At 37.4% G+C, this 20,264-nt stretch overlaps 1 protein-coding gene across 1 annotated transcript in view; it reads right to left on the bottom strand.

Moving 5' to 3' along the window:
• The window catches only part of lmbrd1 (LMBR1 domain containing 1), a 73,284-nt gene that overhangs the window by 7,562 nt on the left and 45,458 nt on the right, over positions 1–20,264 (bottom strand). Inside the window, exons 9-14 of the mRNA XM_056760346.1 lie at positions 19,981–20,133; positions 12,209–12,273; positions 11,776–11,878; positions 10,265–10,369; positions 9,667–9,816; positions 7,515–7,596 (exon numbers count right to left, since the gene is read on the bottom strand). Coding sequence (XP_056616324.1) covers positions 7,515–7,596; positions 9,667–9,816; positions 10,265–10,369; positions 11,776–11,878; positions 12,209–12,273; positions 19,981–20,133 — 658 coding nt within the window. The remainder of the gene's footprint in view (positions 1–7,514; positions 7,597–9,666; positions 9,817–10,264; positions 10,370–11,775; positions 11,879–12,208; positions 12,274–19,980; positions 20,134–20,264) is intronic.

Genomic DNA, 20,264 nt, shown 5'->3' with positions numbered 1-20,264 from the left:
CTCAATTTTCAAGCTGTAAAAAAAAAAACTTTATGGATCTACAAACATAAAGAAACATTTAACAAAAGCAGATCTGAAGAGATCATTTGCAAAAACAGATAACTAACTTCAAAAAAAGTGTTTCTAACTATTGCAAATATACTGTTAAAGCGTCCATACAATTTAAGAGCTGTAGTGGAAGGGAAGAATTCAAATAACAAATAATATTTCTGCATCAAAAAGTACTCTTGAGATTGTCTGCTAAACACCTTGCGTGTTAATGTTAATCTTTAATCATTTTGACCTCTTTATCTTTCATCTGTGTTATTACTCATTTTTCGCTTTTTCAAGAGCGCGCCTGTGATCAGTGCATTAAAAATCAATAGGATAGATTTTTAAAGTACACCTCATGTGGGCATTGGAGAGAGCTGGAGCGGTATCATGCGTTCATTACAGCGCGGTTAGAAATCAATCTGACAGGATGAGAAAATTTATGCCTGGCAGACTGGAGAGAGAGCAGAACATTGTAAGTTTCATTTTAATTTGTGCCTCCTGAATCTATTGGCACACCAAGTGACTTGGTGGATGGTTGTCATGGCAACAACACTTGATCCTCCAGATATTCCGCATTTATCTGGACTAAAACGAACAGATATAATATCATTAAATGAGTGCAGTGTGAGAAACATAGACAGAAAGAGATTTGTATTTCTGCTTAAAACAATCTGCAAAACAACGCATGGTGAAAGTAAGGGGAAAACAATCGCTTGCCTGTTGAATGCAAAAAAAGATGGAAGTCTTTGTCAAATAAAGTTCACATCTATGTGTTCAGCAGTCGATAGAAAAAAGGTTAACATATTTAATAACTACATTAAAAATATTAAGATCTCTTCTGAAACTTGAAGCATTTGTGAGATGAAATTTATGAGATGCAGAAGACTTAAGCGACACTTTCAATTGACTGATGTCTGGAAGAAATAATTAAGATATTAGATGTTTCAGAGGTTTTTAGAGGTTTCTATCATCTCACAACATATCATCATACCACTCAATCCCAACTCTCCATCACTCGCTTTCTTCAGGAGAATTAGTTTTGGTATCCAAGTTGTGCTCTCTGAATCGGGACGTGTCTTTTGCTCCGTGGACTCGAGACGCATGAACGGCAAGGTTCAAAAGCACGGGTCGAGCTCCGCAGGAAGAGATGCTCTCGGCTGGATAGCGTGCCCTCTCCGTCACAGGTGTTCTCCCTGCTTGACACTTCCTCCCACTCACGCCCGGCTGTTACGCAAGACGGAGCAGCTTCCCGACTGATGAGAAGACTCGGACTGCTGCACAAGAGGGAAGATCTGGCAGTGCGAGAGCACTGCGGATGAAAAACGACAAAAGAAGAGCAAGCGAGAAGACGTCGATAATATTCAATTCTTTTATCCACAGGGTTGCTGGTTTGTGCTGCAGGTGAACAGGTACGCAGGGAAAGAAGCCGGTAAACTGAGTATCTCATCAAGTGTCTTAAATTGACAGTCGATACGTGGAGAGCGGAGGGTCTGGAGAGAATTGGGGAAAGTGCTAAATTGATTACTCTTTCAATTAAAATAATTAAGCTGCCACTTCAAGCACTTGATCTTACCATTCCTTCGCTCATTTATTACTCTATAAAGAGGGAAAGCAGAGACAAAGAGCAACTCTCCAGCAACATATTAACTGCTGCGACCTAGAGCTGGACGAGATATTGAATATTCATATAAAATGAAATAAATACGTTATAAAATTTAACAAAGTTAATATTAGAATCAAACCTTGAAACAGAATGTTAAGACAGCTGTTTTATAACAATTCTACTTTAAACTTCAGTACTGAGTTGTAACTTGACTTGTAATGTAAATGTTGTCTTACATTAAAGCCCCAGGTATATTTGACTTTCCGTGTCCGTCTCGCACACATACGCATCATACGCAGACGGACCATACCTGCTCCTTAAGCGTGGGCCTCATCCAAAAGACAATCGGGCCGATTCCTCCCCGTACGACAATTCTACTCCCGATGATCTTAAACGGCTGGACAAATGATCTTAACAGATTTTCCTGTGGTGTGTTGAGTGTGTGTAAGAGTGATTGTACATGATTGGAAGAACATCGGAGCCGCCCCGATCGTAAATATTCAACATGTCCCTGTGACGTAGGGGGAAACTTATGAATGAATGAAATATCGTGAAATAAAACAACAGATGACAAAAAAGGGTAACAAAAGTCGCTGTTAAATGCAATGTATGTTATGTAGAGCAAGAATTTGACATTAATGAGATCTGAACGTATTTATTGGTAGACGTTGGTATTACTCCACCACCTGTATGGCGTCATCTTCTATATTGCTGAACCAATTTGGTCCGAATGATTGATCTCTGAAAGAGTTACTACGGTTTCGGGAAACAGTCGTAACTACATCGTTAATTTCCCCAATGATCCATCGTACAAAGGTGGTTTACCAGTGAGTTGTTGTTCGGGAAACGAACCCCTGGTCAACACTGGCTGTTGGATTTGAACAAATAAGATGTATAATGAAAATTCTCAAAGCACTAGTACAACCAGGATTATAAACTTTGCACACAAAAACCAAACAAATAATAAGTGTCACTTTCTGCTGTAAAACACATTCATTTTGAAAACATTTTCAGTATTTTGTCAATTATAAATATGATTTTTGTTTTGGTCCCTGAAACGTGTCTGTACAGAAGAAATCTATTTACAATGCTTTTAATATTAATATTACATTTTATTTTAGATAAATGATAAAATAATACGGACACAATGGCATTATTTTATATTTGAAAGCTTTTCTTTAAACAAATTTCACAAATATCAGAAGTTTTAAAGATTTTGAGGTCATTGAATTAAGAACAATATTTCATGAAAAAAAATATTAATATTATATTAAAAATACTCTTTCTATTTCTATTTATTTGCAGAAAATGAAAACTGGAGAAACAGGTTAGATAACAGAAAAGTTGCACCACTTATTTAGGACCTCAAATACTGCATAGCAAACAAGTTCAGATTCCCTTTTAAGCGATAGAACAGTATTATTGGTACATGTATTAAGGAAAAGTTAAAAATGTATTTTGTATGTGATTAACCTGGACCTTAGGATAACCTGGTGTCTTGTCATGCTGTCAGTCTCTCACACTGTTGTTGGATGACTTCCTGTCACTCATGAGGTTTGATTTTGTTGAAATTCAACAGACACTGGATTGGACACAATACATAAGAATGCTGATTCAATGAAAACTTGGTCTCTTATTTATTTTCCACAGCTGAATATAACATCTAATGCATGAAAGATATAATGCATATACAAAGTGTAAAGTAAAATCCCTATCATCATGTTTTGAATGGTCAACACATATCATGACAGTTCTCAGCTCTCAGCATCCTTAAGCAGAGTATATTGTTTTTTTATTTTTTTGGACCCAGCCGTGAAAAACAAGCTGTGCCTCTTCCTCCTAGCCACAACAAAGACAACAAATTTGACTTGACCGCAATGATCTGAGAAATTATTCAGGGTGAAAGACGCGTATCCGACGAGCGTGACATCAATCACAGAAATCAAACCATAATAATAAAGTTGTAGTCTGAATACAGAAGGCGAACACACGAACAGACAAATATTTGATGTCACACACCATCTGGAGAAAGTGGAATAGAGACTCAGAAAAGTAATTCTGAAATATACAGACAACAATACCTAAATAAATAGATTTGGTCAATTAGCTTGAGCCACAAATAAACCGCTTATGGTTTTCCTCAATTCCAATTCAACAGCAATCGTTGAAAAGATAAAATGAGTCAATACGACGGAAAATTACGTCTCCAAAAAGTGACTAGTGCCTAGACTAACAAAAAACCTTTAAAAAGAATCTGCTGTTCTTTCACCAAAAGCTTTATCATGCTGATGCTAAACTGTAATCGTAATAAAAGCAAATTGAAATCTCGTTTCCCGCTGTGAAGCAATGGAGAGTCGTGTGCTAATGGATGGCGTACAGCTTGTCTTGCGCTGTTCTATGTGAAAACAGTAATGAGGCGTTTTGCCGATGATGGGTAGGTGGCAGAAACACAATGACTGGGCTCTACTGACCGTCCACAGATGGGAAAAGGCCAAAACCCACACTAACAGATTGGAGGGCTGTGATATTTGGCAAGCAGACGCTTTAAAGCGACACTGGTTCTAAAGTGCGAGTCAACTGGAGATGGATCAATTGCGTATGACCCGCAGAGCAACTTCTGTTCCTCTATTGTGCGAGACTGCGCCTTTATTTGGCTTTGAGAGACGTAATTGGGTTATGATACAGAGCGTTTGTTTAAATAAAGCACATGGGGAAGAGTGCCGGCAAGAAGCGATGCGGCACAACCGTCTTCTATCATTTCTGCTTGTACAGTAAGTATGATTAATATTTCTAGTGCTCATACTTAAAGGGATAGTTCACTCGAAAAGGAAAATGATTTTATCATTTTCTCACCCTCATGAAAATCTAAACATGTTTGATTTTTCTCTTCTGTAAAATACAAAAGAAGATATTCTGAAGAACATTGGTCCCCATTGACTTCCATAGTATGGGCACAAAACCATATTTGTGACCCTGGACAACAAAACCAGTTTTATGGGTCAATTTTTCGAAATTTTTACATAATCTGAAAGCTGAATAGTTAAGCTTTCTAAGAATGGGTTGTCAGGTTAAGACATTATGTTGCGGAGATACATCAGTTTAAATCTCTGGAATCTGAGGGAGCAAAAAAAACAAAGTATTGAGAAAATCGCCTTTGAAGTGGATAATCAGAGATGCTGTGGCAGGCCATCCACTCGCAAAAATAATGTTTTTTGTCTTTTACTAAAAATGTTCCCGTGCAACTTAAGACTGGTTTTGTGATCCAGGGTCACATTTCTCAAAATATCTTCTTTTGTGTTCAACAGAAAAAAGAGTCATGTACTTATTTTGAACGATGTGAGGTTGAAAAAATAGATTTTTGAACAATGTTTTAAATCAAATGGTTGGTTGAGGAGAGGTCTGCTATTACTTTTGAAGGCGATCGGACTACTTTTCACCTGGCAGATGTTGAATAAACATCACTTACACACCTGGGGGGTCGCGAGAAGCAAATAGGGCCAATTCAATGCAGAGTGCACATTTACAAACTAATAGTATAAAATTATAGCACAGAGGGGAGGATGGGACCAAAGACAAATTTGGGGATCATACAGAATACGGTGTGGGCTGTTTCTGTTTGGATCAGTACGCAACCTCACAGAACACCCTAAAAACAGTCACATGCTACAAAAACAATCTCCTAGCAACCACACAGCAATGCCCTGGCAACCACCCACAAACGACAAGCATGGTGACAGCTAGCATCACAACACCATTCACATAGCTCATCTGGTATGGTATAGTGTTAGCAATGCAAAGCGTTATAGGTTCGACCCTGCACGCACACGCAGACACACACAGTTGAAATAAATGCATTAAGTCACTTTAGATAATAGTGTCTGCCAAATGCATAAATGCAAATGTAAAAATTAGTTCTGCAGTACAAAGAACCATTTACATATTCTTCAGAAAATGTTAAAACTCTCATTCATATCATTATCAGCCTACGTGACCTGGATTTTAAGTGAACATTTGAGATAAAGAATTCCTTAGGCTGCCAATATGACGTTCCAGCAGGACTTAAGGAAAACAAAAGGGGATATGAAAGTGAAACATGGACCAGCACAGAGGTACATTGTACCCAAGGAAGGTTACAGATCTGTCTTAAAAAACATTTAGGACGACTGGCTGCTTGCACCGCTGATCCTATTACGTATTAACACCATCATTTCATTATGATTCTGATGTCCTCCAATGAGATAAGATTGTAATATCGGAGTGCCCTCATCTGGATAAAAAACAGCAGTGTGACTGCAGAAGCTAACTGGGTGGTGGCTTATCAAACCACAAACATATCCGATCTGAATCCGCCGTGACTTTAAGGAATAATTTAGTAAGCCTGTTGGTTTTAAAGATGATCTTGTAAACGTGTCAAGAAACAGTGAGAGAAGCGCGGCATTAAGTTAACAAGATGCTAAAGAGCTTAAAATCACATAATATCACACTGTGAAACCACAAAATCTGAGCTTTTACACTAAATCCCACTTCATGATTTTTTGGGACACCTTCTCTCTTCGTTCCGCTGTCACAGTGTGTAATAAGACACGAGTATTAACATGTTTAAAGGCAGTATCTATAGGCTACAACATGCTCACTGAACTGGATTCAGGCTCCTATCTTCTGCTTGACTCAACGCCTACTCAAAACACACAGAATATCTACAATTAACTGAAAACATGCGCTGGCAATTGACCTTATAGACAGTAATTAATACTTCTGTCGCATTTTAATCAATGTAGATTTTTTAAAGACTGCTTTCCGTCTGACCCCTCATTATGAACGCAAAGCCTGGTTGTGCGGGTTGTGTTCCGCAGGCATGACATCTACTGTTAAATGTGTGCATTATCAGCACTATTTACGATTCCTGCTAAACAAAATTGGAATATAAACAGCACAATTCCAAACAGCTTCCCAAAGTTATTCTGAGCACACTGAAAGTGATAATACTGTGTGGTGTCACATAATCCTGTGTACACATTTATAGTCCACAAATATAGATGGTTTTAGCGACGACATAATCAAAAGTTATGAGGAACAAACTTAACTTCACCTCCGCAAAGAATCTATAACTGTTTTTTTATACAATAAATTAATATTAATATAGATGTTACTATTAATGTTTACATGTATATTAATATTAATATGAATGTTACTATTAATATAAATGTAAACATTCATATTAATATTAGTATTAATGTTTACATTTATATTGACATTTACATTTATAAAAATAAATATAAATGTAAAATAAAGTGTTATATTACAGCCAAAAACAGTCACAACATTTAACTTATGGCCAGGTATGTGCTTCCATTTCAGACCAACGTAATTGAACAGTCTGGTTTTGCATCTAGAGTTTAAGACTTAAAAATGTTTTAAGGTTAGTGAAAGCAATGTTTTAATAATTAATATTTAATTTAAATAATAAAAAGATTATCTAAATATTATAAAACAATGCTTAAACAATATTTAAGTAATTTGTAAATTGTTACTATTAAATATAATTTAAATATAAAACAATACACACTACTTATACAACTGGTCAAACGTATTATCAATTCACAATGGACTGGCCCAATTGTTACTAAATACAGTAGAAGCAACGACATATAAATGGTTGTCATCGGTTCACACGCTCACGGTTGTGACGTCACAAGCCCTGCACTGTTAAAATTACGACACACTTACTGTTCAAGATCGAATTCTTTTTATTAAAAAAAAAAAACATTTTCCATGATATATCGCCTTTGAAACACCCCTACAACTCTCTCGTATGGAATGATTGACTGTTATTCATTGAATTCGGTCACTCTGTGGGTGATAAAAGAGACAGTCTTACCTTCAGGAGCGCCAGCGTCACATATCTTCGTGATGGTAGTGGAACGATTCCCCTGTGATGGCTCTGAGGTGGGCAGCGGGGTCTGGAGAGAGATGGAATGGGAATATGGAATAGATGGACCGCATGCAGGGCAAACATATGGATACATACATCACTGTATATACTTCGGTGTATGACATTAGCGCACCGATAAGTGTTGATGATGTGACAACTATCATTTCTCTGATCAAGTTTGATATAAAACATGAAGCAAAAACGATCCTGATTGACTCGTTCTGCCTGATTTCATTTGACACTTCATAAATATTATACAAAGCAGACTGACTGACGTTTTCTGGGTAATTACAGCACATTCTGAAATTAAATTAAAGTTTCAATTACGTGTTCTTGTACTTTGAGGTAATGCCGCACTGCTAGTGTTGGATATTAAATGAAGTAAACCTCTTGTGGTTTGGGAACCAGGTTAAATGAAAGGTATATGAGCTACAGTAACACATGTGCAAGCTTTGCAATTGGTTTCATACAATAACAGCACGCTATGGCTGAAAAATGCAGAGGGGTTCTGACAGAGAGGTGACGGACAGGTTTAATTGGTCAGATTTTGACACACGCTGTGATGTTTACAGAGTAGAACAGGAGGTTTGTTCTTGCCGTGAGCTGTTCTTTCGTCTTTTGAACCATCAGCCCTCTGACAGAATGTCGGCTTCTGAGTAAATTACTCTTGATTTGAGCTTGTAGTTCCATAAAGTTAACATAATTGTTTTTAAAGTAACCAAACAGGACAACACGGACGGCTGGGTGGATGCAGAATAATAGTGTTAGGCTCCTGGGAGATGACTAAGAGAAATCTGATTGGATAATTTATCGTGTCAGACCTTCAACGGTCAATGACAAAAACAACTAGTTTTGACTGGATGGCTTAACTTTTCAAAGACGTATATCGCTGCTGTCGTTTTGATTTTTGCCATAAATCATTATTATTAGTCGTCCTTTTTGTTTGTCACTGGGTTTTGCAAATATCTCACCAATAAAAAGTATTATAAGTGCTTGTCAACTTTGACAACACAGTTTTTACAGTCCAGTGTTTTATTTTAATTTTAGAAGGACAGCAACGATATTAATGTTGTGTCAAAAGAATAATTTATGTTTTACTGTTGGATTTTCATAGTTTATAGGACTGAACTGATAGTCAAGGTAATTTTAGTTTACTAAAATCAAACATCTCTGTTTGAATTTTACTGAAAAATTATTGGAGAACTCAGAATTAAAATGAAATAACATTAACTATAACTAAAATTATAATAATAAAATAAAATAAACCAAATATTTATATAGGAACATAAAAAATAAACAAACAAATAATAAAATGACAAAAGGATATAACAAAATAGCTAAGAATGTTTCTAAAGTTAACATAAAAACTATAAAATAACGGCCAACAAATTACTGGAAAGATTTTAACTGAGCAAGAATTTTGCTTACTGAGATAAGTTAAAAATTATAATAACAAACAAAAACTGAAATAAAAACATATTTATATAGCAACAATAATATAATAAAATGACAAACGCATATAAAAAATAGCTAAAATGTTTCAATATAATGATAAGATTCACATAAATACTAGTAAAACTAACCATTTTAAATAAAACTAAAAACAGAACTAGAAAAACTCTGCTAATATTAAGCTTTTAGGAAGTACACAAAATATGTGAACATCTTTATATTCTATTATACAGATTATATAATCTGAATTTACAATTTATCAAAACAATATGGACCATATTTCATGCCAGTAGTAAAAAAAAATGTGTTCTCATCAGTACTTTTCAACCCTTTCCTTATACTTCATGACGCAAAGCATTACAGCAGTTGCAAGACCCTATAGTTTCACCTCACACAAGACAGCAGAGTATATAGTGTGTGGGCAAGTGTTCACATTAAAAAACAAACAGCATATGCATCAAGAGCTTCAACAGATTCTGCAGTCTATAGAAAAGGTTCTGAAAGGTTGTCAAACACTTGCTATGTAAAGGGTTTATCATTACATACTCGACTCAGCTGCGTGGGCTCTGTTTGCTGAGATTATGCCAGCTATAATCCTGTAATCCAGACTGCCGAGAGGATTGACTGCTATAAGAGCTCATCTCACCTGCAGCAGGTACTTCTGGCTGCCGTACATGACGTACTGCGGGGCCAGACTGTAGATCATGTAGCTGGTGTGGAGGACGATGAGAAGCAGGATCATGCAGAGGAAGAGGAGGGCCTGTGGACGGGTTCTCTTAGGCCTGATTTTATACAGCTGTGCAGAAACAATTCAAACATCATTATAGCACTCATATGACTGAGAACAACATTTCAATCTGCTATTAGAAAACCAACATGCATTATGTAAAACTATATATAACTGTCCATCACTTAAATAATTATTCATATGCAGTTTGCCTGTGGACATTTGCCACATTATTAATTATGGTTGCCAAGCAATGCAGTTTGAGGCATTATAGAAATACCTGTCAAACACTCTCAATAATAACTAAAAACTTTTCCTTTAAAACTCTTTAAAATCAAAATCTCACTGTATCAGAAAATTATTCATTAGGTCAGATTTAGGCGTAAACACAAACCTTTTGCAAATTTGATTAATACTGTTCAATAAAGCTGATGTGTATACCATTTTTTTTATGGAAATATTCATAATCCAGATTGATACACGGGCAGGTGGGGTTACAGAAATGGGGATAACTCACCCGCATCCAGAAGAACCAAATACCCATGTTACGAATGCCGGCCATGGATGTAAAGACAAAATACATGGTGATGATGGTGATCAGAACATAATCCAGAGGAAAAACCTGTAAAGAAAGAAAAAAGACAAATCAACCAGTTCTTTAATTCTCTTTCTTTCCATGGGAAGGAACTACATACCCGAGATAACCCATAGAGCTTTGGTCTCTTTTAGCCATTCAACAAAGGCTGTTGCTATTCATGTTTCCCGACCCCCCCAAACAATTTTCTGGCCTTATAGTCAACAAAAGCACTATCAACCATCACAAAGCCTAACATGAAAACTGAGGAAAGACCATGATAGTGCTGTCTGCTTTTGGTCTCTTTTATTTGTGTAATGGAATGGTTTTTGTAGTAAATGATGCATGTTTCACAAAGCCCACAATGCTGGAGGCTATCGAATATATCTACACACACTCAACAACAGTGGACTAAACTACTGTCACTTCTGCCCTCGAGATATATCGTTCCACAACTCTTAGGTGATTTTTCTGGCAATTGCGGCTATTTCAATGCATTTATTTTCAAAAGAGCCACAGGAAAGAGACGAGAGAACGGTTTTGAAAGTCAAGCTTAAAACGGCCCACTTTCTCTATTCCTGGAAGTTTTTTTGGCTTCCATGCCTATTCCGTTGCCAGCTTGTCCTCCGTAACTCCCCAAAATAGTTTTTTATAAGCTGACCTCAACTGTTCTCATATCGCGGATGGAATGACATCATGAGGCACAAATGAGAAATGTTTCTGGATGCACGGGCAATAATTATCCGGGTGTCCACGAGAGCCTGCCTTTATTATTCCTCTGCAAATTACTTTTCTTTTCCCAGCATCGCACGCGCGTAATTGCTGAAATCAATGGCCCGGATTCCTGAACAATTTGGTTTAATCAAGGCATCTTAAGCAGAGACTGAAACAAGCGATGGTATTTTATTCAAGCACATGGAAACTGATCATTGTGCTACTTAAAGAAGATTGAAGGATTTGAAACCACCTCTGAGAAACGAAATGATGAAGATGCTTATTTCTAATGAAGAAAGTGTGCTAATTTAGAGGTCATCACATCTCATTTCTTTATGCCACATCAGAAGACCTTTGATCTGACCTTTGCCAAGAGATCATCTATTTGAAGTGCTTATTTTTAGATATGACATTAATTTGAAGTTAAATTTGTATTTTGCGTATTGTGGTCAACATTGAGACATCTATAGTTTGAGCAAAACGTAACAAAGAACATATTTAAAAAAACAAATATTCTTCCAAATAACTTTTTGGATTTGGAAAAACTCAGGGGTGAGTAAATGATGACAGAATTTTCTTTTTGGGGGGGTACTGTCCCATTAAGATACCTGTTTAGCAAAGAAACTGGAGAACATGTTTAAATGATGTTGAATGTGTGAATGAATTTGCATTCAGATCAAGTAATAAAACCAAATGTGAATATATTCTCATGAAAAGTATAATAAAGAGAGTTTTTTTACCGGTTGCAGCGCCAGCAGTAGCTCATTAAGCGGGTTGGTTAAGTTGGTCCCAAAGATGATAAACCCAGTGCTGATACCAGCTGAATGTAAAGCCTGATCCAGACTGCAACAAATAAACATTTCATTCAATCATCTCAGAAGAGACCCAATTAAAAACATCATTAACTACAGTCCTATGTGTTCTGTTACCAAATGAAAGACAGCGATTGTAAAAGTGCGAGCAAACGAAAAAGTGTCTGAATGACTACCACAGTTACTTCAACGCTACTTTAAAGCGTTCCTTTCTGATGTGTTCCTCATTCGTATTTTGAGTAGACTGTTTATTTGAGCGAGTCGTTTGTTTGTAAGCACATGTGAATGTGTGTGAGCAAGACAGAAATTTCAGAAAGAGTGCTTTTAATATCAGCGGGTCAGAGTGACATGTGAAACTTACTTTGAAATAAACAAGGTCACGATGAACAAAAGAGCCACCAGGATGAAGAAGACCCCAAGCAAAATCTGTAAAACACGCAAAATATCATTACAAAGATATAGTGATGTGAGCAGCAGATGAATAGAGTTTACACGTTAAAGCTGCAATATGTATCTTTTGAAGCTATATCACCATCTCTGTTAAAACGTAAAATCGCAGTTACTCAAATGACAAATGACATGCATTTGTCATTTCCTGGAAAGGAGACAGTTTCAAATTACCGATGAATTACACCTTTAAAAAGTGCAAGATAGCATGACATTAGTTAGCAATACAATTAATATACAATATTAATATATAGAATATACAATACAGAGACTCTATACCAAGATTTCACTTTTATTGAATAATGAGGGTCTCGGTTTAGTGAAAACATTAGCTTAATTTATCGTTCCAGAAGAAATAAAACCTGACCAAGGATCTAACTTAGAACTGTCGGAATAAATGGAGACTAACACATACAGGAGAGAATAGCACATTACATGATAGGCAGCTGAATTGAGTGCCGACACAATGTGACATTCCTGCTACATTGAAACTTCTTAGAAAAAGTAGCTTGTTACTGGAAAAGCAACATTACATAGAAAACAGCCAAACTACTGTCACGCTACTGACAAATGTACAGTAAGTAATAGCATCCATTTATTTACATCGCTGAGCTGATTTAAAACACACACGTACACGAATACACACTTCTGCACCAAACGTCAATGTAAAAACGGAAATGTTCTCTGTCAGCTCATCGTGTCTAAAGCAAAGGTTAGTTATATGAACCGGTCACGATCCCCTCCAAAAAAGAGATGTACTGAACTGAAGACAAAAAAAAGAAACGAGTAAATGAACGAAGACGCCGTCACAAACGCAGTCGCAACCACGAAGCAAAACAAAAGCAGTATGCCAGACTGAACGGCTGCCTTTGACTGGCCTCCTGGAGCTTTCGTCTGCTTGACTTGACTTGAGGGAGTAAACAAAACCCTGACGTGTGCAGTAATCACTCCAGATTTTCACAAAACAAAAGGGAAAGAGGTGGCAAACAAAGCGAAAACAAATTCAGAACGAGAGCGAGTGAGACGGCGTGAAGAGAGATAAACAGAAGAGGGACCGGAGGCGCAGACAAATAAAACAAAACGACAGCAGAGGGACAGTGGGACAGATATTTACTCTGTGTGTGGGATGATTTTATATTCAACATATTGAAATATGCTTTTTATTTACTTGAGAAATAAAAGGTGTCAGAGCAAAGGAGCAGCAGATACATACTTCAAATACAGAATGTCGAGCCGTGGTGCTACAATCGACAATCTATCCATGCACTTATCTATCCAAGTGCTGTTTCTATCTATCCATCCATACATCTATCCATCTATCATCCATGTATCAATCAATCCATCTAACCCTTGATTCATGCATCCATCCATCTATACACAGTATCATCCATCCATGTATATATGGTATCCATCCCATATATATATAAATATATGGGTGGATAGATAAAGGATGGATGGATGCCATAGATGTGATGGGACAAGTACATTCATGTATCTACAGTCATTTATCCATCCATCCAAATTGATTTTCATTAAAAATAATAAATAATGAATATTATGGTCACAGGCGTGGTCAATGACTGAAAAAATTTGACATGTGAGCAAATATTTCTTATACATAACTAGCAATATTTAGACGGAGTAATGCTAACATATCTGGTTGTTTACCAGTGACCGCAAAGGTATATGACATTAGCATTATATGCATTTCTCTGAAGAACAATAAGAAAGATTATGAAGTGCAGCGAAACCAGATTTGTAAATGAGATGTATCTGCCCTAAAGACATAATCTATAACTCATCCAAATGAATGACTGCAAGTTATTAGTGATGCTAAAAATTAAACTTTGTGGTTAAAAACACAGCTGCAGCAATTCTAAAAGTATATTAGAAATTTATATTTCAAGCTGTTGCCGTAATTCCAATAATGAATGCTTGCAGTTATAGCTATAATAACTGTGACAAGCAAAGAAAGAAGTGCATTAATAATACAAATAGTTGTGGGAAGGAATTCATTATTTAACATCCCTTTAGGTAAACAACAAGACCTCAGGCTTCGATATGTAGCTTGAACACCGCCAGCCAAACTAACGCCTCACTTTAATACAGTACATGAGGTAACATGTCAGCATATTTGAAGTCTTCTTTTCTCTTATTCCCTCGAGAGGGGCATAAAGCTCAACACCTGGTGCACCAGACAAGATCTTGCAGAGCAACGGAAGACGTTTTCTCAAGAACCGGGGAGAGCCGCTGGTCCTAGAGGGCCTTGGTGCACCGGCCTCTGAAGACCCTCTCTTGTCATTAATTGATATGTAATTTATAGAAAATGAGAAATAATATTGTTCATATGTGAACTTAAGATTTAATTGTGCGATATACATGAATAAATACAGGAATACAAACACACCATGAAGGGTTTCATTTTGTGATAACAACCGGCTGGATGTACACTTATTACACGGCATGGCACAAAATATTCTTCTGAGATATTGGAATAGCTTATTTGTAACAAAAAAATTAAAATTGAACATAACTGTAGTAGTACCGCTCAATCTATCTCGCCATACTCAGATGAGCGTGTTATTAGCCATGACCTTGCTATCGTGGGGATTAAAAAAAATCTGGGAATGTTGTGGCTGACCAATCAGAATCAAGTATTCCACAGAGCCGTTTAAAATAACATTTACATATCAAAATATAACTGTAACAAATCTCCATAAAAGGGAAGGAAGGAGGCGGGAACCGGCAAACATTTAAACATTTAATAAAGTAATATAACAGCCGGCGGCCCCTCACGGACGACCGCCGGCGAACAAAACATAATATAACTACAAACATAACACAAGTTCGGGCCCGGTCCTCTCTCTTCGACGGTCCGGTTGCTCGTTCCTTTTATATGCTCCCATCTCCTACGTGATTCGAGGCCGGTGTGCGCACAGCTGGCGCAAGTTCACAATTACTCACCGGACTCGAACCACGGTCTTCGTTTCTATGACATGCTGATCTTAATTTATAATTAAAATATTTTTATTTATTTAAAATCAACTAATCAATGGATAGTGTGAATGATTTTTCTGGGTCTAACCCAAATTGTACGTGTTTCATAGGAAACACACTGCGAGAAAGCTAGCTATCTTATTTTTAAAATAAGGATTATCTGTGACATCCTACAGTGTCCTAAAAAAAGCAGAACGATCAAAATATATACAGTATATTAAAAAAGAATAATGATAAAATCAACCTGTCATCAATCATCTGACCCATTTCTACTTTATTTCACATTGTGCAAGGCACCGGCACGCATTCACTATCTATATCACCTTTACCCCGCAGTCACATTTTTCCGGATATTGGGTTACACTGGGCCGCTCAGCTCCAGGCCAATTGCAGTCAGAGGTGCACTTGCCCTGTTGACTTTACCCATAATACCTCCTTGCTCAGAGCTAAACCAAACACAAGGCCAATTAACAGCTTTATCACAACACATCTTAAAAAGCATTATGGGACAGGATTTTTGAATATCCTTTCAACTATACTAAAAATCTCCATAGGTCTCAAACTCATAAACAGGTTTATTTTATAATTGGGCCTTCGACCACCTGTCACTGCCATCCTAGCGCGCCTGCTGGGTCTTAACTTGTAAACCTCCTGATACTTCCGCATCTCGGCTCATTCTCACTGCTTGCATCATCAGCATCTCATCAAGCCATTAGTTGCACGCAAACTAGCGCTGTACTGTACGTTACGTATGTAATATAGATCCACCGCGCTCATTATTTCTGTCGCAAAGGGAGGAAATATACGCAATTTGAGCGCTAAGTGTTGCGCTTAATCTGCTCGGGGTTCATTAAAACACTTAAGCACCTCCAATACGCCACTTTCAATTTTCCAAACCAATTTCCCTTGCAGATGAAATGGTAAACACAATAATTAAAATCAATCAAAGTTAATCAATCAATCTGATACAGAATTTAAGTCAATTAACCCGCTCTCTTAACAGAATCAATCACACCTGCCAGTCCCACATTAGAAGGTAATGGAAGTGTGCGCTCGCGTGTTCGTGTGAGCGTGCGTGTGTGCGATCCGTTAGTCTGTTTTGACAGCTGAATTTATCTAAACTCATCAGCGGGGTCTTACAAGTCTCGAATCGGCCCGTCAGACCACCCCTGCGCAAGTTAACAAACCGCCCACTCTCTCGCACTGTCACCGAGCAACTGCCGCAATGTGACTCCATTATGTAACGGCCACGGAAACGTGTTTAATAGCAGTACACATGTTGTGTTAGAAACAACAAAGTACACATGCCACTTGGCCGCGGGATGTGTGAATCGCGCCTGAAAACGGCCCTGGAGGAAAACATGTCTTAAGCACTATTTTGTTTTATGTGCATTCATCTTCTAAATCTCACAACTTTAATTGGTCCTCAGATAACACATCTTAACATACTTTTGGTTTAAGCACTTCTCAATATGTTGTTGGGTTGATGCTTAAAAAAAGAAAAAGACATTAAAACATTAAACATTGATCCAACAACATGATATTTATGCTTAAAATGAGAAACAAATTGAAAAAGGAAAAATAAACTATCATTCTCTAAACAAGTCTCATTATCAAAAACAAATTCATTTATGATTTAATAAGCAATTTCTCATGTTTCATCTGTTTGTGGCAGTCTGAGAAAATTTCAGTCAGACTTTACAAACTTTCATGTAAAAAACTCCAAGACTTCAGTGGTCTAAAAAAAAAGCACTACATCAAATGTGTCAAGTAATCCAAGACATAACACCCGAACACTCTTGCTAGAGGCTAAACTCACAAGCTAAAATAAGCGTGGCGCAGTCTGAACGATCAGGTCCGCACGAACTAGGCACAACGTCTATTGGTGTAAGCAGACGGATCTCTCTCAGTATGCCTTTCCCCTGAAGCTCTGCTGGGAAAATTAGTAAATCTCAAGCCTGGTTTAGGTATAAATAGAGTCTGGAGTCTATCATTAGAGTGCCATGCTCATGTCTTCTGCTAGTGAGACACTAAAGATGGAAACGAGGAACCCCTCCGGTGCAGAGCATGCTGGGAGAGAGACGGTGCAAAAAATCTGAGCAACAACAAATGAGGATGATGAGAGACTTGATGACAGAATACAGAAACAGAGTACAACTAGAGACATTCTGACACTCAGAGCTATTCTGTGTATAACTGGATTTATATTTAAGCAATATCACACGAGCAGCCGTCTGTATTTCATGCAACAGATCTTAAAAAACTGAAGGAATACTTCAAACAGAAATGAAAATCCTGACACCGTTGACTCACTATTATCTTTCAAACATGAATGCATTTCTTTCTTTGGTGGATTGATTTCCTTTTTTTAAGTGATAGTCAGTGCAGTTTTAAGAGCCGTTCAACTTTTCCTTACTGGACTGGAAGGGTTACAACATATCTTTTGTGTTCTGCTGAAAAAAGAAAGTCACAATGTCTTGTAGGTGAGTAGGGGATGTTTTTTAAATATTTGTGAATGTACCTCGAAACGTATTGCTTGAAGGCGTTCTTCTTTTGGGTTGTGTGCAGTATGATGTAGTGTTTGGATAATACGGCCCACGTCATTGAGCGTAATCCGAGGTGCATCTTGAAGCGACCGAGTGAAAAACATAATTGTTCAATACAAACGCTACGTGCGCCGGATGTAACTGAGCGGGTTGAGACACAACGCGGAAGTGATCGTCTATAGAGCCTATTAGGCTCTGCGTGTCACCAAGCAACATAAAGACTCGAACAGAGCAACACCAAACCCCCCTCCCTCCAGAAAGCGTTCTTATGCTCAATTTACACTCCAGGTTTTCCATTAGCCACTACACACTCACTAGGTGAGAGAAATCCCTCTTTGAGCAAACTAGAGTGAGAAAACCCAGATGCTCAGATGCTTTTAAAAAACACACTCTCACGCCAGACAAAATCTCTTTTGCACACTTGTAACACCTAAAAACGATAAAGAAACCGGAAACAAACGTTGTATAATTCTCAATATCCCAGGATCCCCGGAAATGTAAACCTGTTTAAAAACAAAGTTCACCAAGAAAGTAATTCTCTCATCATTTACCCACCATCAAGTTGTTGTAAATCTGTATAAATGTCTTTGTTCTGATAAACACAGAGAAAAATATATATATATATATTTTTAAACAAACAGTTCGGGGCATGACTACCATAGTAGGAAATTACTTTATAACAAAATAAGATATTTTGAAGAATGTAGGAAAGCAATCAGTTCTGAGGCACTTTTTACTATCATTGTAATTATAATACTATGGTAGTCATTGGTGGCTAAGAACTGTTTGGTTACAGGCATTCTTCCAAATATCTTTCTCTGTGTTCATCAGAAAAAGAAATCTATACAGATTTGGAACAATTCGTCTGTGGGTAAATGACAGAGTTTTTAAGTCCCTTTTATGTCCCTTTAAGTGGTTCATGTCAAACCGGTAGGGCATGACACTTACCATGCCATGGTTTGTTTCCCAAACAGAATGCATAAACTCACACTAAACCGTTATAGACTCAAACTACTAGATTTTTCTTTTTTTGTTGGAACAAAAACATATGACAATCTGTAAAATTATACATTAAGCAAAACCAAAATATACACTTTCTGCCTAAGTGGTAAAAGTAAGTTCTTGATACTCTCATGCATACGTGTTGGCATTCAAACGAATCATAATATATGCAAAAGAGTTGCATCAAAGTCACCGTGAAAATTAATTTAATTCACACCTCCCCCTTAATAACACACTGACAATACTGGAGAAATTAATTAGAGAACAGATGACTACCAACATGAAAAAATCCAAGAAAAAATAGAATATAGATGAGAATTAAGTGTATATATAATTAAGACTGGGATACTGCATGAGTGCATCCATTGGGAAATGATCACATCATAAAAAGACGACCAAAAGAGATCCAGACCCAGAATTGCTAGAAGACATATCCCAAAGGTAATTTCTTTGTGCAGTTACATTTCATGTAAAGATTTGTTTTATCCAAAGCGACTAGCTGGGCATTTAAGTTATATTTTTATTACTATATGTGTCTTTGGGGGTTGAACCCTTAACCCTTGCACAGCTTACACAATGCAGCACCTTTTCTTAAAGAGACAGTTCATGCAACACAAACACATTGACATCACTTGTGTCATTCAAATCTGTATCACTCAACAAAAATGGTGTCATGGTATTATGGTGCTTGGGTGGTTCTTCAGAGGTTCTTTGGGGTGACCGAGGTGCAATATAGCACCGTAGGGTTCTTCAGCGGTTCGACATAGCACCACAGTCAGCCCAAAGAAGGAAGAACCACGCTGAAGAACCACTGAAGCACCAAAATATGGTTCTATATACAGGATATAACCTTTTTCTTAAAATATCTTGTATGGTTCATTGCTTGTAACCACAAGGGAACCAGTTTGCAGGGAGCCTCTTTTAGTGCTACATAGCAAAAACATTTTTAGAGTGTATAACTCCTTCTTCTGTGGAACACCAAATTAGATATTTGAAGAAAAAGGTTTCGTGTCCAAACATTGGAAGTCAATGGAGACAAAAATTCTTCAAAATATCTTTTGTGTTCTGCAGAAGAAAGAAAGTTATACAGGTTTGGAAAGACAAGAGGGTAAGTCAATATCGGGGTTTAAACTAAACAAACCTTCACAGGGCGAAGGGCAGAGCCCACTTTATTGCAACAGTTCCTCTCTGCAATCTCCAAGTGATGCCCCCGCCGACAGAGAACCAATAGCTTGGCTTCCAGATCCTGGAGACTCCTCCTATCTCTCATCGACAGCGGACGCCCATCAGCACACTGAGACGACATTCATACAGTTAATTGCATTTTATTACTTGCATTTGGGACATTTACCCCGCTATCATCAGATCTGTGACCCCAAGGACAGCCACGGATAGCGGTTCATGATAAATAAATTGAGCAGGGCA

Source organism: Triplophysa dalaica, chromosome 11 (assembly GCF_015846415.1).
Source record: "Triplophysa dalaica isolate WHDGS20190420 chromosome 11, ASM1584641v1, whole genome shotgun sequence".
Lineage (NCBI taxonomy): Eukaryota > Metazoa > Chordata > Actinopteri > Cypriniformes > Nemacheilidae > Triplophysa > Triplophysa dalaica.
The sequence above is the reverse complement of the archived record's forward strand: the minus strand, read 5'-3'. Positions and strand labels throughout refer to the sequence as shown.